The sequence below is a fragment of the Diplotaxodon limnothrissa genome, linkage group LG18, assembly GCF_057381915.1.
Source record: "Diplotaxodon limnothrissa isolate DT_005_m linkage group LG18, D_limnothrissa_male_GT1.1, whole genome shotgun sequence".
Classification (NCBI taxonomy): Eukaryota; Metazoa; Chordata; class Actinopteri; order Cichliformes; family Cichlidae; genus Diplotaxodon; species Diplotaxodon limnothrissa.
The window spans coordinates 5210309-5234055 of record NC_140613.1 but is presented as its reverse complement, the minus strand read 5'-3'; the positions used below and the strand labels follow the sequence as shown (position 1 = coordinate 5234055).

The window sequence follows — 23747 nt, the reverse complement described above, 5'->3', positions numbered from 1 at the left end:
CCCCCAGATACAAAGAACCACCAACGCACCGATACCTGAGGGAGTCCGCCACCGGCAGGGGAAGTGGTGGTGGGTGGAGATAGGCCTCCAAACCTTGGAGGGCCCGAGATGTCCCCAGAGAGGTGGCGTCTGATACCCAACCTGACATATAGACACAGACATACAGGCACACACAGACACAAACATCCATTCCCACCCTCATGCTCTCATATGCACTTACTCCACACTCAACCAACGTGGAGACAGACATAAAGGGACGATCACACTCCCCAAGCGTACTCTACTAACCGGGTCTAGGTACCCTTGCCCCTGGAGGGGGGAACTGCACCCAGACCCAGGTGGTGTTACCCTTTTCCCTGCGGTGGGGAGAGGCAGACCGCCCCGACTCCGCAGCAGCAGGGAGGCCCCAGACCGCAGTCGGACGGCCCACTCCTCCTAGCCCCCCCGCTCCAGTAGGCCGCAGAGAATGGGGGTGAGAGAAGACTCCAAGCCTCCCTCCACCCGCTCATTGTAGTGTTGATGCATGTGTGTTCTAAGGTGCAATTAAAACCCAGGAGGGCATAGAGCTACCTGCCAGAGAGCAGCAGGTAAGCGCATAGTCCCTCCTGCTAGCCCTCAATGTCTACATGTATTTAAAATTGAGAGGTGGGCAACGACGCCAGGGGTGAGGTGTACACCCTGATGGTAACTTGGACTCCGTGTATCGTGCCCACCCCCAAGATCCTATATGTATGTGTAATGAGAGTGTGAGTAATGTGAATGTCTAAGTTGTGGGATAAAATTGAGGCAGAGGCAGCCAGAAGGGGACAGAGGGGGGGGGGTAGCCTCCTCTGCATCCTGGTGACATACCCCTACTCCAAGGCCCTGCATGTGTGGGTGGTTGTGTGTGTAATGTTTATGATGATGGCGATGATGCAGAAAACCAGCAGACCCCCCTCTCACACACACCTTCCTTGCCTGGTCATTGTCTTCGATCTGACCCAGATCCCTGCCGCTGGCCTGGGCGATCCTCTTTCCCGACACCAGATTCCCGACCATCACAGACGCAGGACCGATCTCTGGAGGAGGAGCAGGGAGACGGGGACGAGAGTTCGGTATGAACAAGAAATTGTTGCACGCAGAATCAAGCCGCCCATTCAGCAAATACAATAAACGGATTCTACATTTTTATCTGACTACAGTTAGAGCTGGGTGATATAAGATTTTTTCATATCACGATATGTTTTTTTCATTTCAGGCGATAACGATATCTATTACGATATAAGCCAAATAACTATATTTGTAAGATTTAAATGTGCCGTTGCTCACAAGTAAAATGTGAAATAATCAGCAGCTTGTTTTTATTTAAATATTTATTTCCCATAATAAGTTCAACAGGGTAGATGTACTTAAGGAACATGAGACTTTTTCAGATAAATAAAGGCAAATATTGCAAAATACACAAAAGGCAGCCGCTAAAGCGTTTAAGTTTCAAAATAGAACAAACGAAACAGACGACTAAATTGTCAATTCCACTTAGAAACAAAATATTAATTCTAAAAATAAATCTTAGTTTGTTTTACAGAAGAACAGACAAAACTGACTAACTTTTGTCAATATCAAATAAACTGAGAACTAAAAGGAAATTCTCAAACTCTCCTTGTTGTATAGCTTAGCTTTTCAAACAATTTTAACAGTTACTTTAGTCTGACAAAAGCCGAATGACGAATTAGCGCTTCCAGTCAGAGACTGAGGCTACGTCCACACGTACACGGGTATTTTTGAAAACGGAGATTTTCCGTTTTCGTTTTAAAAAATAATCCCGTCCACACGTAAAGGCAGAAATGAAGGAAAACGCTGCTATGAACATGCCAAAGCAGCAGGTGGCGCTAGATTCCTAACCGTGCAGAAATGTTGGCCAATCAGAAGTCTAGAAGCCTCGGTGGGAAAAAGTAAACAAAGCTGGGGCATAGAAGCAGAACCGAGTGGTATGTGTGGAGGGACAGTAACTGTGTGTATATGTAAGCATTTAAACACTGCAGAGAGTAGAATTAACAGTAACAGTATTGTAGAAATTCATTTCACCGAAACAATAACGTGGCGCACAGTGTGACGTCAAAAAATGCGCACACCTTTGACGCTGCGTTTTCTCCGTTTTTCTAGTCCACACGTAAATGCAAAAACGGAGTTTTCAAAAATATCCACCCTGGCCGGAGTTTTTAAAAATCTTCGTTTTCAGTGACCAAAAACGCCGTTTACGTGTGGACGAAAGGTGCAAATGCATAGAAAAATCTGCGTTTTCAAAAATACCCGGGTACGTGTGGACGTAGCGCATGCACCAGTTTATTGTATTTCCAGACTTGCTTTCGGCACAATTTACAGTGCGCGCTACTCTGTTTTTTGTCAGACTTGAAATAGCCGAAATACCTTCACACTACGGAACTTCTATGGCTCTTCCGTTTGACAATCTCTCCGGCATTGGAACCATCATCTGTTTTCTCTTCGGTAACCTTCGGTCACGCTCGGTTGATTTTTCTAGTCGGCACACTAATTTCCTCCATTACCCGGGCGGTACGGTGGCTGGCTGCTTCCCAAACAAATACACATGTGCGGCTTGGCACTTGTGCTGTACGTAACAAGTCACGTGACGTGACGCTGCGGCTGTGATTGGTTCGGCTCTGCGCTACTTAATTTGGATTGGCTGTTTTTTTTTTGTTTTTTTAAGAGGACAAGAGCGGCGAGGTCTATCGCGATAGGTTAATTTTTCTATCGAGAAAAAGTTATATCGCGATACATATCGTTATCGTTCTATCGCCCAGCTCTAACTACAGTCAACGATAGTTAAAAAACATTACTGGTATAAATGCAAAAATACGGATTGAATTGTCACGGCAGGAAACGCACAGCTGTCAACAATGGCTGCGATGTAATCGAGCGCCGCACAGGGCCGTGACAGACCGACTGAGCCAGCGTTCGGCTATTTTATCAGAAGTCACATTCACATACAGTGACATGCTGCCCATCATTTCAAGCTCAGATGAGGAGGCAGGAGGGGTTGTGATGTTTCACACTGATTTGAGTCACGCAGATTTAGTGAGTGAAACAGCTTAGAAAGCTTACTGGTTTCTTTAAAGCACTCCTTTCCCACAAAAGTAATCCTGCGTGTGTAAAAACTCCACTTAAGGACATCTAGTGTGTTTATATGTGACATCAAGTTGTTCTATAAGCTATAAGAGCCTCTATAACGAGGATCCCTTAACTGTGCTCCCACGTATTCGCTCGTCCTCGTACTGTACCTGGCTGCTTCTGCCGGGGTTTGGGCAGGTTCGTTACGCAGGTGTGCGGACACATGAGCACGTTGCAGGGGTGCAGCGCCCCCTCCAGGAAGAGCTGCTTGGTCTCGGACAGGTGGATGCCACCCAGTGGAGTCTTGGGCAGAGTGTTGGAGGGGACCAGAGCCAGGCAGTACACCCCCACCTGGTGGATACCGTCTATCGCCTGGAAGACATCGTGTTGGGAGAGGTATGCTTAGATTTATAGATGAAACAATGTATCGAAGGTAATAACTAAGATAATAAATCATATTATTATGCTGTTGCTTTGATTACTATAATATTAGTGTTTGATCGTTTTTTGCTCCATCGTTTCATCTCAGCTTCTTTTGAAATCGCTGATTGCTTCTGCAACCCGACAAACCAAATGGAAAAACACGCGGGCGGAATCTGCAGCGGTGAAGGAATAAAGAGAAATGGTTTTACTGCAGCAGTTAAAACTCCAGACGGCTTTTATAGCTTTGCCACAGTCGCCACGCTGGCTCAGAGACTGTGAGCTCAGGTTTTATCTATACAGTATGAATGCATAATATAGTATCACAAGCTGTGTGTGTGTTTATATGACTCTGGGAGTGAAGGAGGCTGTGAGAGCTGTTTTGTCACTTCAGCAAGTGGGCTGTTAAAATGTGTCTGCTGTGTTAAAGGACCAGGCTGGTTCTATTCTGCAGTTTTCCAGCTTCTGATGAAAAAACAAAAAGACAAGTTGTGTTAGATTTTTAGATTTTGAACTCCAAAATCCTACGTTGGCTCGTTTTCAAGTTATCGCATTCACAAACTTGGGTGTCCACACTACCGAACCCAGTGGGTTGACGACAATATCCCATCAGTCATTCATGGCTAATGGTAAAAACAGCTCACAGATACTTTTTGACAACAGAATTCTCAGAATTACAGGTTAAAAAGTACTCAGTAACTCTTTGAGGTTATTTAACAGAAAAAATGTTGTCATCAGACAGAAATGAGCTTCACTAAGTCGTCTAATTTTACCAGAGTCCTTCCACAAAGTTTTACAGCCTGCTCCAGAGTAAACACACATGGACACTTCTCACACATCATTGTCAGCTGAGGTTAACAGTGTACTGTCAGTGTACGTGGATATATACACTTTTAGTGGGAGTGGGTCTAGTCCGGAGTCACTTTGCTGTCTGAGTACACTCACTACAGATGAATGGTGTCCCGAGCTTTTCAAGTATATTTAAATAGGTGAATTATCTAATCAATGCTCTACCGACCATATTGTTTTTTTATTGATAATTGTTGATATTATTTAAAATCAGTATATACAATTTTTTTCTTTCTTTCTTTTACACAAACATGTAAAAGAACATAACATGCCGGTTAGCCACATGGGGTACAGATGCAGTTAGGCAGTCTAAATAAAAGGTTTGTTCTATAGCAGGGGTGGGGGAACTCCAGGCCTCGCGGGCCTGCAGGCTTTAGATGTGTCCTTGATCCAACACAGCTGATTTAAATGACTAAATTACCTCCTCAACATGTCTTGAAGTTCTCCAGAGTCCTGGTAATGAACTAATCCTTTGATTCAGGTGTGTTGACCCAGGGTGAGATGTAAGACCTGCAGGACACCGGCACTCGAGGCCTGAAGTTCCCCACCCCTGCTCTATAGCAACCACCATAGCTAGGATTATACGCTCTTCTTTTCCAAATTTGCTTCTAAATCTGTCAGAGATGACTCATTTTTAGTCGTGTCAACTCTCTCAACAGTTCTTTGTTGTACAATGGAAAACTGGCATCACAGGGATTAAGTCCTGCTAGTTTACTTCATGTTACAGTAGCTCTCTCAATAGCAACCAGTGTAAAACTGAACTGAACTGAATAAATATCCCTGCAGATGAGCCCTTTGCCACTGATACCTGATCGAGAGTCATAATCAAGTTAATCATAATCATAATGGAGAGAGGTACGAGTACAGAGCCAGGCAGCCAAAATCAAACTACTGCAGCAGGAAATGACAATCCTGTCTGAAATATGAGCATACCTGCAAAACTCGACTCATCCACTGAAAGCTGTCCTCCTCAGTCGAGTCCGGCCGCTGCTCAGCCACGACCACGATCCTCTCATCATGGAGCACCGTGATGGAAAACACTGCTATCCTGCAGAACACACAGAATTAGCACATTTCATTGCATGCAGTTTAACTGCGCTCCACACAGCCAGCCACCAAAATGACCATAAAGTCCAATCAGCAGCTTATAATATTTGTGAAGGGGCGGATTTATAGTGGCGCTGCTGCGTTAATGTGTTTGAACCACATCTCCCTTTTGTAAATTAAACACAAGCTCCACAATAACGAGAAACAACCTGCTTAGAAATTAAAGCAATATTAACGCTTACCGTCCTCTGTAAACGAACTTCATGGGCTCCACAGCCAGCGCCGTAGCAACAATGTCGTCAGCATTGTGCCGACGCCCACCGACCACCATCAGACCGTCCATCTTCCCAGCAACAAAGATCAGACCTGCAGGTCCGATGAATCCCAGCAGGCCGGTCCTGGTGAAGGGGAACTCGCTGATGGGAGTGCCGTTGTTGGACACGGGAAAGACCTGCAGAGGTTTTAAAGACACGACATGTAAACAAAACGCACACAAGATAAATAAACAACCGAAGCATTCACGCTCTCACCTCGAACGTGTTCTTGGTCATACCGGCCAGGCCGTAATAGGAGGTCCCCGTGGCAACAGTACAAACGCACATCTCTCCGATCTCGTCTGTTTTACAGAGCTGGGGAACACCTTCGAGCTTCACTACACACATCAGACCTACAGGCAGAAAGACAGACGCTCTGGGAAATCCATTCTTACTGGTTACAGTGTCGTCTTACAGCAAAGTTAAAATAAAAGTTTTAACTATTCCCAGACTTCAAATCAGGTATTTGTAAGGCAGGTATTTCCTCCTCCATCTCCCATGCACGGAGGAAATACTCCGTCTCCCATCAGGGAAAGGAAACCGTTTTCTCTTGTTGACTAATTTCGTGATTCTTACCTGCAGAATGAAGTAAGTTAGAAATAAGGACAACAGTGAGTCTCTTTTTTGACCTTAATGACCTTAACTCTACCTTTAAGGTCTTAATTAAGTGCATCAATACCAAAAACATATATAACTCCTTAAAAACAAATCCTGAAATCATGCAGTAAATAAACAAAACAAGCAAAAGTCTTGCGCAGGTTCGATAGATGTAAAAATAAAGTAAACAATCGCTCATGACGGCATCATGCTGAAAGCAGACTACTCTTTGGCTTTAGCGGACAAACGTAAATTATATATATACATTAAAAAAAGTATCACAACTTCAGCAGTGCTCGGTTCAAACTCTGCTTTTTGGACATCTGTCTCACCTCCGGGCATGACGGAGCCGACGTCCTGCAGCGTGAGCACCGACAGCTTCTCCTCCGAGTCGACCCGGATCACGCCGTGACTCAGACCCTGCATGGACAGGATGCCGCGACCAGGAGGGGTGGTGCCCTCCTCCAGCGGCCTGCAGGAGGGAGAACACAACATTTATCAGAAATAAGTGTGTGTAAGAAGTAAGTAGCTACAAATTAGTTTTAGAGTCCAGACACGTCTTGGGGAAGTAAAGACAGTCCAGGGAAATAACCTGAAAATCAAAATATCATGAAAATAAATGATATATTTATGACACAACAGCATTGATGGAAACATTTCTAGAGTCAGGAGACTGTTTAAATTATGGAGGCAGTAAAAGTTATTTTGGAAAACTGACATTTTCAAAAACGGTTACATTTGGGGCCATTTTTGAAAGACTGGACCTCTTTGGAGGCTGAAGACATTTTCATAATTCAAGCACATTAATGGAAGAAGAAGAAGTTTTAGGAAGTGCAATTTAAACGTTGCAGTACTTTAACAAAGTCAAAATACTTCAGCGACGTGAGGACAGCGACACGTCTTTTTAGAAAAGAGGAAGCAACTTCAGTGTTTTTGGAAAGTTCGGGTGTTTTTAGAAAGTGTGGACAGTTTAGGGAGGAGAGCACTTACTCTGTCCCCAGTCATTACCAGGACATTTTAAGGGTAATTAAGTTTAGGCTGAAGTGAGGATTAGAGGCTAAGAACTGCTGTGTGTCAGTGAAGGTCCTCACAAATACCATATAAACGTGTGTGAGTGAAGTTTAAAGGTTTTCCTCTAAACACAGAGCTCATAATCCCCCACACCCAGCGAGGAAAAGCTCTTTATTAGCACACAGAAGCAGAGATGCAAACACTCAGCCTCAAAGTGTTTTAATCAATAAAAAAATGAAGAGCCAACATGTGACTGGCAGCTGCTCTGACTGTAAATGTGGCGTTCAGATGTTAAACTACAGACTGGATGATTAAAGAGGTGGAAGTGTAAGTTTAGTGTTTTAAAACCTATGAAACTGTAAATTTAAGGTCATAAAATAGTAAAAAAGGACAGTGGAAGGAGGTTAAAGCCATTATAAAGTAGAAATATCTCGCTAAAAGTTTGTCTTTAAATGCTAGAAAGCAAATAAATTTGTACTAATTATATCTGTGTGTCTTGTGGTGAATACAGCTGAAAAGAGTGTGTGTTTGTGTGAGTGTGTGTACCTGCGTATAGCCACAGTCAGCGCCTCGGGGGAGCTGGCACACGGGCAGATGACCTCCGGCTTCAAACCTTTCGTCTGGAAGACGTTGAGGAAGGCGTCACAAGACGAGATCGACCCTGAGAGACAATCAAACACTTAAAGGCTTTTTGCGAAAGCAGAGGCGGCTCATTGCTGGTTTTAATGATTACTTCTTCATTTCTAAGCTTTTAGAAACTAACCAATAAAATAAACCAGTCACAGCTCCAAATGTAACCTTTTACGCATCTCTTGTTAACTTTTTTGAAAAGGATCTAAATAAAGAAATGTTTTTCAGGTAACTTGGATACACTGAACACTTAAACAGGGCCCTGCAGGTGTGAGTACACGAACAATCCAGCAGCAATGTTTTAGGGGAAATGCCTCTTCAGCTCATCAGTCATTTGATCTGAACCCACTAAAACATATCTGGAATAAGAGCGCTCAGAGAACACAGGGTAAGGCCTACACTAACTTTGATGTTTTATGATGTTTTTCATGCCCTTTTGTTTGATGTGGCTTCTAGATATTTCTTCTGAAGGTCAACTTTGACCTTGGACACTAACAGTGAAGCTCCCAACTCCTAAAAAAACCAATCTTACATCACTAAACATTATCAGTGTACAAATAAATGTGAGTTGGATATTTAGCAGGTAAAGGAGACACTTTAAACATATATTAAAAAGACTGTTAGCTTACAGGGATTTGAACCATCAGCCACCACAAGCATCCGCAGGGAGCTCAGATTGACATCCCGCTGATCCCGGTGGGCCACCAGAGCCCAGTGCATATCCCGCGACTTCACACAGGCCACCTTAGCTGGAAATAAAACATCGCCGGTTAAATGACTGAATTTGTCATTTCAAACAGAAGGAGACTCATCAGATATGTTATGTCACCTTTGTACTGGCAGACTTTTTGGATCCAGGACAGCGGGTTGACCTTCATGAGGGCGTAGGGAATACTGATGACGTGCATCATGTTCATCACACTCTGACAGACGCACACAGAGACACATTAACAGAGATGAAGATGTGCAGAGTTAAAGAAGTGAAACGGACAGAAAGCTGATTATTTTCAGCTCAGATTTACTCACATACTGTACGTGAGTACTTGACCTGAGTATTTTCTTCTCAAAGGCACGTTACACTCCACCGCAGCTCGGAAAGAAATGCTGCTTCCTTTACCGCACTGCATTAATCTGACGGCAGAGAGCCGCTGAACTGAGCGAACTGAGGCCAAAAGTCAGCGCGCTCAGGTTTGTTCTGCCTCTGGTACCCAGATGGTGTCAGATTTGGCTTCATTTTAGTCTGGCTAAGACTTCGAGGTGCACATTAAAGCCAGACTGGGTGGAGAACTGGTATTTATAATCACAGCTGGACTGAATATGTGCACGTGTGGTGGATCGAAACGGGGTAAGATGCAGAACTTCAGCACCAGGAGGCGGAGGAAAGTGTAACTGGGCAGTAAATATATACATTTAAAATTAATTCATATAACAACTGCAATAAACACTGTGAACTGGGAACTTTTAGTAATTTAAGTAGATTTCACAGAGCATGTCTCACGTCATGTATGTTATATATGTTAAGTTCTGGGGCACAAACTAGCTTTTTAACTGTAATTACATTTTTTTTAAGTAAATTCATATTTGAGGCAAAGAGTTTGTTTAACAAAACTATCGTCTTGGAATTGTAGTTTCATACAAAAGTTTTCTTACTGTCTGGATGGCGTGCCACAGTCCTACATCCTTCTTGAAGTCTAGTACATTCACAATGGTCTCAGCTGAGAAACAGAAACAGAGCAAGTCAAACTTCAACATCTGAGCGTCGGAGAGAAACAGCCGACCGTAGCAGGACAGCAGCGCTGTTCAGAGGTTTAATCAACAAGAGTAAATGTGTGTACTACCTTCTGTGTATGAGCAGGACTGTGTGATGGCCTGGCAGTGCGTGAGCATCGCTATCCTCATCACCGTCACTCCGAGGACGCTGCCGTCCTTACACGTCTTATACTGGACAGACAGAAACAGAAGCAGAGTGACGAGGCGGTTTGTTCCCGCGTGCGTGACGATCGTCGATACACAAAAATTCCACGTGTGCTTCTTCCAAGCACGAACGAGAGCCAGAGTGGAAGCACCAAAAACTGCAGTTCCTCGAACGACCGCTTCCCCCACAGACTTTTTTTCCCCATCTTTTATTTACAGACTGTGTTTACTTAAAGTATCTACGAGACCCAGAACATCCACGTCCACGTTTCAGTTTTTTAGTGGAGTCAAATTAGTGTCTGCAGCTCAGCCAATAAGCAATTTTTAAAAATATTGATTGTTAAATTTAAGGCTTTTTTTTTTTTTTACACTAACTTCCCAAAAACCTAAATGATGTCTGAGTGCTGTGCAGTGACAGTAATCAGTGAGAGTCTGCACAAAATAAGATCTAATAAGGGCAGGGATAGCTCAGTGGGTAGAGTGGTGGCCCCATGATCGGAAGGTCGGGGGTTCGATTCCCCTGAACAACTACCCTGAGGTACCCCTGAGCAAGGTACCGTCCCTACACACTGCTCCCCGGGCGCCCAGTGGCTGCCCACTGCTTCACTGAGTGAATGGGTTAAATGCAGAGAGGGATTTTCCCCACGGGGACCAATAAAGTACACTTTTCTTCTTTCTTTGTCTGAAAAGTCTGACATCAGTCAGACAAACGCACATTATTGGTCGCTATGAATCATTTTGAGTCGTAACATTTTTCTTTTTTAATGTCACTGAAAAACTAACATTTCTTTTTAAGCCACTATAAAGTGCACCGCAGTACTTTCGCCCATCTCGACTGATTCGTGGCTTCTGTTAAAAATAAAAGGTCATTTTTCAATCGTCCGTTTTCTTTAATCATTTTCCTTTAAGCCTTTTTCAAGCTGCAGAGCAATCAGGGAGACATTTCACCTGGCTGCCCGTGCAATTACTAGAGACGTTAGATTCAAATCAATCAGACAGGACGACAGGATTGAGCGGCGAAGCGTCCACCGAGCTGTGGTGAGATTCTAAGCTGGAGGACATGTAGCAGCATTGATTTCACGACTGAAACAACACGGGTGGAAATGTTTTGATGCCCTGACGAGAACATGCATCTGTGTTTCTGTCATCGTTTGAGTTACCTCGATGTAGGCAGTGTCCTGATTGGCTTCCTTGATGTGTGGGAACCAGTCTCGGGGTGGTTTGGAGAGGTGTTTGGACTCCGTGACGAACCACATCACCTTCGGCCAGCCTGAACGCCCATGGAGACAAAACAAACATCCCTTTAACGTTCACGTGTTGCTGGTTAAAGGATTATTTTACTCCACTTAGCCTTTTTTTTTTTTTAGAAAAACATTAACTTTATTCTATTATTTGACTATGAAAAGGAACAGAAAGCAACATGAATGCTTTTAGATTTTTCTCTTCGACAGAACTGAAACTTTGGACTTCACTGCTTTGCTGCAACAGCTGCTGACAGTGCAACAAGGTTTTATTTACACGAAGACAACAAGTATAAAAATGCAGACAAATTATCCATCGATCTTCTTCTGGGGGCGGGTCACAGGGGCAGCAGCCTAAGCAGAGAAGCCCAGACCTCACTCTCCCTGGCCACCTCCTCCAGCTTGCCCAGGGGAACACCGCCAAGGCATTCCCAGGCCAGCCGAGAGATATAATCCCTTCAGCGTGTCCTGGGTCTGCTCCAAGGCCTCCCCCAGTGGGACATGCCTGGAACACCTCACCCAGGAGGCGCCCAGGAGGCATCCTTGTCAGATGCCCGAACCACATCAACTCTTCCATGAATCACTACCTTATCATGGTGGAGGGGTATCTGTGTCCCAGGGATCCCAGGGGCTATGTTGTCGGGGGGCTTTTGTAACCTGGTAGGGTCACCTGTGGCAAACTGGTTCTGGGTGAGGGACCAGGAAAAGAGCGATTCAAGAGACCCCTATGACAAGACCATCGAGGGAACAGTTCACCCTGCCCGGGATAGTGTTACTGGGGCCCCGCCCTGGAGCCAGGCCTGGGGAGGGTGCCCGAGGGCGACCATCTGGTGGCTGAGCCTTAGTCCATGGAGCCTGGCCAGGTACAGCCCGAAAAAGGGACATGGGCCCATCCTCCTGTAAGCCCATGTCCTGCAGCAGGTGCCGTAGGGGTCGGGCAATGTGTCCAGGAGCGGAGGCCCTGGTGGACCAAACCCCAACTACCAAACAGACAGATTAGTGTTCTGGTTATATCTCTATATAATAACAGTAAGTTACTGAGTGCATTGTGCAGTTAAATCGTCGTCACTTTGAGAATTTAATGGAAAAATGTATAAATGTATGAGGTACAAGCAGTTAATGTGAACTTAATGAGAACTAACAGCAGAATGATTCCATCTTATTGCTAATTTATCACCATCTCGATGCACCAAAGTCGATTTGAAGACGGCAGCTGACTGTGATTGGTCGCAGTCCACTCTGTGGTCTCCAGTCACTACTGTGTTACTGTAGCATAAGCTAACGTGGCTAACGTCAACACCGCACAAACCAATATGTGACGTCCACCCACACATGTATGTAGTGAGTTACAGTGTGGGCTGCAAACTGAGCCTTATTCATTGAGTCATGGAAAACTGAGAATGCTGAATAATAACTTGGAACAACTGACAACTATCACAGAGTTTGTTTGAGACTGAAGTCATAAAACAAACAAACAAAAAGTTTCTCAGTTCACGTCTCATTACTCTGCTGCACCTCATCTCTTAATTGTCTTTGCAGATGCTTTAATTCAAAGAGACATAAACTCAGAGTCAGTGTGTGATTCATTCTGGCATCCTGGATGAGACGCAGATCAAATTACCAACCTTTAACGCTGAGTCGCAATCGCACCCGTTTGTGAATATAAGCAAAACAATAACGTGTGAAAACTGTGCTGCAAGAGCGACTGGCGCCCTCACAAAGACAAATTATTATTATTATGAGGATGTTTTTCTCCGTGCTGAGCTGTTGCACGGATGAAAACGAGTGAATGCAGATTGCCGAGTACTGTTAATGCCTGAATTTACTGCTGCTGATTCTGCAGGGGAGCGAGACAGAAGAAACAATCAGAACGAGATGAGCTTATAGCCTGCTGATCAATAAGGGGAGCACTCCACTTTAATGACACACACACACTAAATCCAGGCTGAATAAGGAGCAATAAATCTGCTAGCATGATGTTGCTATTTATACATCCATTACTGCAAAGCAAACAGTGGTTATTAATCAGCAGGAGATTCTCTCTTTTCGTTCACCGCTAACGTCTCTTTTTCCTCCATCTATCACACGACTTGCATCCATTTTTCTCTTCCCTCAGTCGTGTCAGTTATTCTGCTATCGACTTGCATTACCACTTCTCTGACTCTCTCTCTCTGTCTCCTTGTCATCCATTACTCAAACCCAGCCGTCTGCAGTCATCAGTCTGTCCATTTATCCAACTGAACAGCGGGACCACGCTCTGAACTCTGAACCACGTGTTTGTCTGCAGTCTCGTTCAGCCAGTTTGAAAGTTTTAAACGCCGCATTGTCAGGACATCATGTTCAGTCCTGATAATTGCAAGAGTCTGCTGGTGGATTAAGATTCGAATTTGTGATTTAAATAAAGGTTATGGTTATTTTTTGTGGATTTGCGGCTCAAGAAATGGAAAGAGCTGAGAGGGAATTTTGTGATTGCTCACAGAGAGTTTGCTCGGCTCGTCTGTTTGCCAGTGAGATTATACTAAAAATCACTGAGGATCATTTCATAAATCTAGTGGAGATTTGGAGCAAAGCAACAAAACATGGACCACTTTCTTTAAAACTGCAAAAAGGAGCTTTTTGGCAGCTTTGGCAGAGGATGCACTTTTACCTTCACGATGTGCTTTGTTTGAATGGATTGTCCCACCTCCCTGCAGGGGTGTCAAACTCAATTTCACCGAGGGCCACAATGAAAAATGACAATCACATCCAGACCCAAACACATCTGGATTTAATTCATTTACATGTCACACACAGCAGAAATCAGATCAAACAGTTAACAGAAAAAGTGAAACCCTGACACAGCTGACCTGCAGGCCTCATGTTTGCCTTAAATCAGGGATGTCAAACCAGTTGCCCACTTTGGCCTTAAGTGGGTCAATCTGTAAAGACATTTACTTACACATCGAATCCTTCAGCTATCTTCATATATATAAAGCAAAGTGTCGTCTTAATACTATGTCTCAGTTGTTTTCTCGATGATAAAGAAATAGTGATGTAGTAAAGAAAAAAATCTGTCAGGACGACTCTTTGGGTTTAAGCTTTAAGAGATAAATGTATGAAATTACACATTAATTAACAATCAATTGTTTATCTATTATTTAATTACTTTAGTCCATGGCCATGAGGGAGGATTTTATTAGTAAGAAAAGCTGTAAAAATACAGAGAAGTCGGATTGAATTCGTTGGAGGGCCAACTCTGGTCCCCGGGCCTTCTGTTTGACACCACTGCCTAACAACTTTAGGTTGTCCCGATGTCTTTTTAAAATTATTTGAATACAGTTGCTTTCTAAATGGATTCTTTAAAATAATGACGCATTTGAAAAACTCAAATTTGAGCAGAACTTGTCCTAAAAAGCAGGTTAAAGATTTTTAATGGTTTCGGTTAAAAGTTGCAGTTTTTCTGCATATTTCTAAAGACGGACGCTGATTTTATTTCTAAACTACAATCCCCACTGCAGTCTAGATTTATTCAACACTGGTGTTTGTATGAGGATTAAAGATGCATGTATGGATGTTTTTACGAATAAATTTCATGTGCCTCTGACCTTTAAACTGTGGGATCTCTCCAGTGGGACTCTTGGGTAACCCTTTATGGCAGGCGTCACTGGTCAGAGCTACAGTCACTCCACAGCTCCCCAACAGAAACCCAATCTGCTGACTGCCGGCGTCCTGCAGAGAGACAAAGACCATTGATCTGTGAGTCATCAGCAGGATTGGAATCAATGTGTAAGTGCTTTGTGGTCATCATCAGCTTCTCTGTTCTATAAGAGTCATGAAAGGGGAAATCTACAGTGCTGATTATGTGAAATTGTCAGGTTCGCTGGTTCAACTGTGATATTACAAACTAATTTCTACATATAAGAAATTATTCCTGAAACTCCCAAGAATGATTTCTTTTACCTTCCCCTAAAGCTCACTGCTTCCTCTGCTTGAAATCAAGCTGCTTTTAACGACTCTGAGGCAGTTACATCAGTCTGCAAATGTTACGTCTGCTCTTTGCCTTCTCTGTTAGACACAATATTCATACCTTTATCTGAGATTTAGCCTCAAAGTAAGTATATAAGGTGCATCTTTCATGATGCAACCAATGCTGATTAAGCTGCTGCCTAAGTTGGACAAAGCACAAAGGAGATCTCAGATCTCGGGAGTCCTCTCTTCCTGGTTAAGCACTGAATAGCAAACTTTAAAATGCTAATTAGTAAGTGTAGGTGTTGCCACAGTGAGATAAACAGCTCTCGCTGGGTGCAATAGAAACATTGCTAATGAAATAAAACAGCAATAGTCAACGTGAGAAGATGGAAAACCGTGTGGGAAAACACGATGGAAACATGGCGTTTCTGTCGGTTCCTGCTGCTGTTTCCTCGTTGCTCACTGCAGATTCGATGCACATCATAATTTACCTGCTTCTCTGTAAACAATCAGCCTGACAGGAAGGTGTAGTGAAGTGATCACTAGGCTGATCATCAGAAATCCACACTGACTACGAGACTCACACCAGCCCTCCTGGTTCCTCCCAGAGGATATTACAATGCGGAGCTACGCTCAGTCCAAACGATGACTCAAACAAATGTACGGCAGCAGCAGCGCAGTCGCTTCTTCAGAGACATTTGGCTCTCATTACACCTCAGCTCAAAGCTCAGCGGCCTCTGTGTTGAATCACAAAGTGCCTTCCAATGACTCATGTTTTCAGTGCTATCCCCCCCAGTGTTGCATTAGCTCCACTGACTGGTGTGAATTAGCTCTGCACGACTCTGCTGCACGTCCTCTGTTCAACCTGCTCATGCAGTTTCACTTCAGAAAATAAGACGACATTTAAATAGAAATGTTATCAAATTGTTCTTCCAACAATAGAAACTCCTCATTGTCAACCTTTAATGACCAATCCCCTCCTCATGATATAAAGCAGAGCATGTCTGAACCTGTGTGAATTATTCTTGTTTTCTTGGGTATTTGGTAATCTAAGAGATTCGAAACAAACTGCAAGGTACCTGATAACTGAGCACTGCAGACTGGTAATCCAGTTACCTACAGTTCAGCTCGGGCATGGATCCTTTTCTTGTTGAGCAGCAGCCAAGACATTGAGCTTTGTTGTGGCCTTTATATGCAAACATCCTGTGCCTGAAGACAGTGCACCAGCACCACCGATGCAGTGAAAGTACAGCAAAAAACAAATGGTGTGCGTCACATTTCCTACTTGATGAACTGCTAAAGCTAAGAAGATTTTATTAGAACAAGTCAATCACTTTTGCTGTTTGAAATCAATGCATGCAGTAACCTGGACTCTTACACCAGCTATGAAGCAATGAAGAAATCCAAAACCTCCTGTCAGGATCGACTTGAACTTGAGCAAAACATGTGGAGGGGGTGGTTATCCAACCTTCAACCCCATGATTAGTTTACAGCCTCCTTTTTGTTAGATGCTATTGAGGAGACGTGACACTCAAAGGTCCACGAATGCTCCCTGAATTCTGAACTAGATCCCCGAACGTGACGCCATTAATCATCGAGGAAGCCTGTAGTCACGGTGGCCCGTTAACACTGCTATTGGCCACACAAACATTGGAAATCACATCGCACCTTTTCAACAATCACCGTCTGAACAGAAAATACTGCAACAGCCAAAAAAACTACTACATCAATGACCTGACCCTTAAACAGCTTTACAGTCTTCAGAACCGTCCATACTAAGAAAAATTGAGGACTGCACTATTAAATAAAACAAGCATGGGTGCAAAAAATAATAAAAGTTACTGTTTTATTAAGGATACTGCTTCCATTTCTTTTTAATAAACAGTTTATATCCAGTTTTATGTAAATTAGTATTAAGGTTTCTTCTACTTGTATTAAACTGCAGTTTGCTGGCTGGTGTTTTGCCTTTTTTTTAATATTACAAAATACTTTTCACCATATAGTAATATTTAACGCCCACATATTTTTCACTATTCCTTAAATTTTAATTAGACGGTTTTCCTCTTACCTTCCTGGTCAGCGGTACTTCTATTGGCACAGGAACCACCTCAGCCAGCAGGCAGCCATAGAAGGCTGTCATGAAGGAGGCGGGGTCATTGTTAGGGAAAACTAGCGCCACCTACAGGCAGAATGAGACATAATACATGTGTTACAGATTAAAACGGGAAGAAATCTTTGGAAATTTCAGGATGGACGGAAAGTTATGATGTTGCCTTGATGGTTAAAGCAATAAACAAAAAATATTTGGTTATTCAAACCAAACCAGGAGTTACATTTAAACCAATCATAGCCTGAAATATCACATCTGAAAGGATTTCAGAGGTTTTTGTTTTACTTAAGAGAGAGCACGAGACAGAGCAGACAAGGCAGCAACGAAGTCAGGAAAGGAGCATGTTTTGTGTCTGTGATGCTGGATGCTGATGGCTGATAGGAGCTGCCGCCAGAGAACCAGAGAACAACAAAGCTGAATCATTTAGGGGGCATCTGGTCAACATCCCTCCCTCTTTCACTTCCTCTATTCCTCTCCTTCTGCTTTCTTTGTTCTGTTTAATACCTCTTCTACTTTCAAATATCTTTTACTTCACATTCTCCTGCTCACAGTCCTTCCTCTCATTCCAGTCGTCTGTCTTCAAACCTTCTGTTAGCACATTGAGGTTCAACTTAAACCTCTGAACTACTGGTTGCCGTTTTAAACAGCTCTTGTTAAAAACACACAGAATACACTAAAACTCAATGCTAAAATTTTAATTTCTTTCAGTAAACAAGCTGCACCTAAAGAAATTGCGCTAACGTAAATTTGGACAATTTCTCCTTTAATGCCATCACCTTGTGTCTTTCACTTCCTCGCAACTTTCTGACTGTGTTTCATAAGTTTGGTGACGTACAGTATTTACAGTACTAGTGCAAAGATACAAACTTCTCTCCACTATCGTGTCCACAGAGCATGAACCCATCAACCCGCTTTCTACGTCACAGCTAGGCTGTTATCTCGCGCTCTAGCATTTTGGTCCAGTTCAGCTCCAGTTGCATGCTGTGATGATAATGGTGGACCCCTGCTTAAGTTCTTAATAGCTTCCATATACAGTACAGTACACCACAAGAGTGGATGTGAGTGTGTTAATGTGTGTGTGTGTGTGTGGCAGAGAGTTGGCGGTATAAGCTAAGTGCACCTGAATGAATGAGAGTGGTGTAATGATGCTTTAACAGGGCTATTGTTGACATGTGCACGCCTCATTGAAGCGGGTCAGGTGCATGTCAGGAAACACTGCACGTACGTGAGCTGCCCACTTGTTTTCTTTACATCGCATATCTCAGTGTGACTTTCGTCCCGTCTCCCTCTCCCACAGCAGATGCCGCCCCTCCCCGAGCCTGGCTCAGAGTTTTTCTTACCCACTTCCGTCAAATGCGTTTCTCTCTTTTGTTGTTAACCTTACAATTTAAAGAGTCTCGTTATTGTGATTCGGTGCTATATAAATCAAACTGAATTGAACTGAACTGCCATACATTCATGGAAATTCTTGATGCAAAACATGCAGAGCTATTCATTGCTTCATGAAAAGTCAGAAAGCTGGGCTAGAAGACTAGAAGGTACTGAATGAATAAAGAGGAATATCTGTCTGAAAATAGAAAAATGATCTCGGTGGGAGAACAATGTCAGAACTGTAAAGATGTGCTGTTGCACCAGCTTTCTTTGGTACCAAGTAAATGCGAAATTATTCCAACCCGATCTCAACAAGACTTGCATAACAGCGATGACACAAAAAGAACGGCTCTAATGCAACACACTAGGCCATTAACTAGTTACATGTTGCAGCGTTGTGTTCTGTAGTGGTAATGGACATCACAGCTACAATGATGTTAATACAAGCATGGGTCCTTCAATTATCTGCACAATGAAAGCTTAGAAGAAAAAAACACTTCCTGTGCACTTGTATACAATCGGGAATGAAATATGATACTTTTGTTATTATTGCACAGAAGGACAAAAGTGTGATGGTGAAGTTCAAAATGCATGAAATAACTGCATTGTACTGCAAATATAAGTATCTGCACAGACAGCATGCTAACACAAAGCTAGTGAAGAACCCAGAGCGGTGTTAAAGACGAGTGTACGCTGGCCCCCAGCCCAGCAGCCAGAGCCTGGACTTCAATAAGTAAATACCTTTACCTGTTTCTACAGCACAATCACAGTGGAGATGGCTTTGAACCTCAAACTTAAACACCAGAAGAAATATCATATGCATGTTTTGATTTGGAGGGTATGCATGTGACAAACATAGGAAAAAAAGAGAAATTCGGTGCAAATCTCAGACAATCCATCCATCCGTACTGGACAGGTACTCCTGAGTGCACCGTGCATTATGGGATTAACACTTCTCAGTTGAAAGTTCTTTATTGTCATTCATCATAAGACCAAATGACAGAACGAGATGACATTATTCAGGTCTCGGTGCTGGTAAGGATTAAAATATAGAAAGCTCTCATTAAAAAGTAATTTAAAAGTAAAGATCTAAGTGAATGTAATAATAAAAAAATAAAAGAAATTGAATTTAACGAACTTGATTGTGTGGTGCTCAGAGCCTCTGGGAAATGTTTTTTACTCCTTTCTCATTTTAGTTTTTTCACCTCTGTAATGACTCCCCCCGTGTCACATGACACCACAGCTTTTTAAAAAACTCATTTTGTATGAAAATTACTGCCATTTGATGCTCTTTGCCAGAGTTGGAGTCCGTTTGGATCAGCAGTCCCCTGCAATAATGATGTCATATTAAAAATGTAATTCAAAAACAAAACTTGGCACAAGAGGACTTGTTAAAGAGAAACCACATCCACAGTTTTATCTGATTCTTCAGCAGCATCATTCCCTGAAACCTTACTGAACTTGTTTCTCTGCACAGAAACACAAAACCTCTAACGTAATTTCATAAAGTAACAACTCCTTTATTGTTGCTCGCGTGTAATTAAATCTCATCGGCTTTCTAAACATTCTCCTGTTGAAACCTATTTGTTTAATCGTTCTGCAAAGCACTCTGCTCAGGTGAGATACTGAAAATATGCAGTGTAATTTCTCTAAAAGCTCCAGCAAAAATGTCTTCTAAACAAATTACAGGGGAAAGAATTTGCAATGTAATTAAACACACAGCCTTCTGGCTGAAAACGTCACACGCTGGCATGGAGCCAGTCTTGACTCAGTCTCCCACTGAGCTGGAAATTAAGCTTAAAATAAAGAAGAACGAGGGGCAAGAAGTATGGGTGTCACGTGGCAGCAGAAACATGTGGGAGCATTACTGAACCTTTTTCCACTTAAGCATGATTTCATGTGTGGAGGCATGTGGAGTGTTGGGTAATAGGGGGCTCTGAGCATAATGTGATGATTAGCATGGAACAGAAGAAAGGAAGCACAATGCAAGAGTCCATGTTTAAAGTATTAAGTAACCTCCATGTGGCGGATTTTGCATAAATCCTGAGAGGTGACGTCAACAAACTCTCTCGCTGCTTTTTGATTTACAAATACCAAAAGAAACAAAGCGGGAAGAGGCTGATGTTTGTGAGTCCAGCTCTTTATACAGGACGCTTCATAATAGCTCACTGGAATAACTTCTTACAAATATTATGATGTAGCATTTTTCTTGTTACAGAGTATTAAAGTGAAGCTGTAGAACGAGAGAGGAGAGAGGAGAGGAGAGGAGAGAGGAAAGGAGAGGAGGAGAGAGGTGAGAGGCGAGAGGAGACAGGAGAGAGGAGAGAGGAGAGACGAGAGAGGGGAGAGGCGAGGAGAGAGGAGAGGAGAGAGGAGAAGAGAGAGGAGAGGAGAAGAGAGGAGAGGAGAGGAGAGGAGAGAGGAGAGAGGCGAGAGACGAGAGACGAGAGGGGAGGACACGCACCAAAGGTTCTGGGTGGAAAAAAACTAAATTGACACATTTCTTTGATGGTGGAAAAAAGGAATTGCTTCAGGAAACCGCTCTGACAGCTTCCTTGTTGATGAAAAGTGTCATACGCAGGAAAAATGTGTCACTTGTTACTGAGAGGTCTGAACAAAACAGAAGGTTGAAAAGGAAAAATGTAATGAAACGGTAAACCAGTCTGACTGCCCGGTGATAGCAATGAAAATCAATTATAATTACTATCCAGGAACACAGCGACCTTCAGCACCGTTATCTGTCTGAAAGGATTAAAAAAGAGAAAACCTGCAGTGAAACGTTAGACATAGAAACGTATGGTCACACTTCTTTTGGTGCTAACTTTACTGCATATGAATTTCACTTAAAGTTCCAATATTTTAAAAAGAGTGCATTGAAATGAATCATACAGCAACAATTTCTAAAGTTTACAGCAGTCAATTAGTAGCCAAGTGCAACAATACTTAACCGAATGACAAATGCAGTCTTAACACGCTTTGCAAAATATTTTGTTAGAAGAAGAACACAGAGTTGTTTTCTAACCACAAGCTGTTTTCACTCACAGACAACATGAACTAGAAAAAATGTGTCTGCTGTCGCTACAACAACCTTCATTTACTAGCCCGATGTTCTTTCTGCGTGAAGTAAAGCAGCATATTATCAACTTTAACACTTCGGCGAGCCTCATGATGCACAGTTTTTATGTTTCTGTACCACGGACAGTGACAGGCTCTCCGATCAATCCTTTCAGTTTTTAAAAAAACAAATAAACAAGAAATATAAACTAAAACAAAAACACCCTCCGGAGCTGAAAACTGAAGCCAATGTGGGAGCTGCAAACAGTGCAGTTCCTGCATGAGGCCCTTGTGCACACGCTTACTGACACTACATGGGAGTGTCTCAAACATACTGGATTACATAACCTACTCTAAACTCATAACAATTTAAAAAAATAACACAGAAACCAAACAAAGCGAGCTAAAATAAACTAAAACAACTCCCACGTCAAGAACTGAGGTCTGACGGTTGACTGGGTGTCTCATAAAGTCACATCTGATGACCCTCCAACGCATTATTGGAAATAACTGCTTGTTTCTGTGTTACCAGATCACTTGCAGATCCTTTTCTCTTTTTCCCCCAATTGTGGCCTCGCACTCATTTCCCCCCCTTGGAAAATCTTCCCCTTTGTTCTCTCTGCGGCTCTCTCCATCTCAGCCCATCATGAATGCTTTTGCCTCACTCACCCGGTCTCCAGGTCTCACGAGCGGTTCTTGTTTGGTTCCCAGTTTGTGCAGCAGATTGTACGCCACCTTCACACTTCTGGACCACAGTTTACCTGCAAAAACATTTAAACGATGACGTCACACAATAGCTCGTGCAGACAGATAAAAGGTGAAGCACGTCTTTGAGAAACGGTTTGAAGTGACCGATAACAAGTTCAAGATGTTGTTGATGAAATACGTCCTCTAGAGATCAAGAGGTGGACTGTCAGGAAGCCTTTCTGTACCCAATAAAAGCATGAAAGAAACATCTCTGTGGGAACAGAGGATGACAACATGAGCCCCCATATGTAACAAATTACAGCACTGATATGACACGTGATTTTTAAAATACTTTGAAGTTTGACGGTACACCTTGTGGGCGGACTGCTATGAAGGTAATCGTATAGATTTCATAACATCCAATAAATCAAATGCTCCTCGTGACTTTGGTGTAATTGGATCCATGCAGGCTGATACTTTGCAGTTATGGTCAAAGCCTCGGGACATTAAAGGAAGTCATATAGGCTGCATTAGGATGACACTAAACAGATAAAGAGATTCAGTGTCTAGATAAGTGCAGCTGTTACTTTAAACTTTAGGTAGCACAAACCAAGCGCTTACAAAGCAGTTTAAAAATACTTTCTTCTTACAGAAGGTGTCTGTCAAAGGAACTTTCAATCTCCCTGTAAATATAAAGTTATTAAATATTATCTGATCTTTCTGATCGGTTTCATTTTCCCTGGCAGACGGACCCCGCTCTGTTCATTAATGCAGTAACTCACAACAATGGAATCAATTTCCTTCCTATTTCTTTTTCCCCCCCTAATTCAGACTGGCAGATGCAGATATTATGCATGGGCGATCCAGCATGAATTCTTTCTTGTTTTTTTTATGCTAAATGAGTTTTTTTTCCTGGTGTTTGTCTGAACTAATGAAATGAAGAAAAGCTTTAGGATCCCAGGAGGAAAACAGACAGTTTGGACCACAAAAAGCAAAGTTAACTGCAGACAAACATCAGCTACAAACATAATTTCTTAAAAGCGAAGCACCCTACGTCCCGTTGTTTACAGGTGATGTCAGGAAAGCTTGTTGGAGAAAATTATAAACGAACTTATCTACTGGTGGACCTGTGGACTTTTATTTCCTCTGCCTGCCTCTTATTGATTTTGGGATAAACTAAGGATCTGAACCAATTCCCAGTATGAGATAAAACATAATGATGAATATAATGATTCTGGACTGTGAAGAATGCACAGCTTCTCTCTGCTCTAGTAGAGAGAAGCTGTGCATTTTTGGACTGGAGTCCAAAAATAAGAAAGCTGAAACTCAGCATGGAAGTTATGAAATTTATCATTTATCTTGAAATAAATCCTAAAGATTTAAATATGTCCTTCTAATCAATGCTATAGTACAAGAAAAAAAAAGTCTATTCCTGTGAGTTCTCATTGG

The 23747-nt window shown here is 42.7% G+C and overlaps 1 protein-coding gene across 2 annotated transcripts in view; it reads right to left on the bottom strand.

Annotated features, from left to right (window-relative positions):
- LOC146612930 (disco-interacting protein 2 homolog C) overlaps nucleotides 1-23747 on the bottom strand; it is a 202999-nt gene that overhangs the window by 29259 nt on the left and 149993 nt on the right. For both annotated transcript variants that reach the window (XM_085378707.1, XM_085378708.1), the window contains 15 exons: nucleotides 22281-22372; nucleotides 17145-17255; nucleotides 14713-14836; nucleotides 11048-11157; nucleotides 9812-9914; nucleotides 9624-9688; nucleotides 8803-8896; nucleotides 8603-8722; nucleotides 7890-8004; nucleotides 6665-6804; nucleotides 5952-6088; nucleotides 5664-5872; nucleotides 5308-5422; nucleotides 3276-3477; nucleotides 949-1058 (listed from right to left, as the gene is read on the bottom strand). In XM_085378707.1, the coding sequence (XP_085234833.1) occupies nucleotides 949-1058; nucleotides 3276-3477; nucleotides 5308-5422; nucleotides 5664-5872; nucleotides 5952-6088; nucleotides 6665-6804; nucleotides 7890-8004; nucleotides 8603-8722; nucleotides 8803-8896; nucleotides 9624-9688; nucleotides 9812-9914; nucleotides 11048-11157; nucleotides 14713-14836; nucleotides 17145-17255; nucleotides 22281-22372 (1847 nt within the window). The remainder of the gene's footprint in view (nucleotides 1-948; nucleotides 1059-3275; nucleotides 3478-5307; nucleotides 5423-5663; nucleotides 5873-5951; nucleotides 6089-6664; nucleotides 6805-7889; nucleotides 8005-8602; nucleotides 8723-8802; nucleotides 8897-9623; nucleotides 9689-9811; nucleotides 9915-11047; nucleotides 11158-14712; nucleotides 14837-17144; nucleotides 17256-22280; nucleotides 22373-23747) is intronic.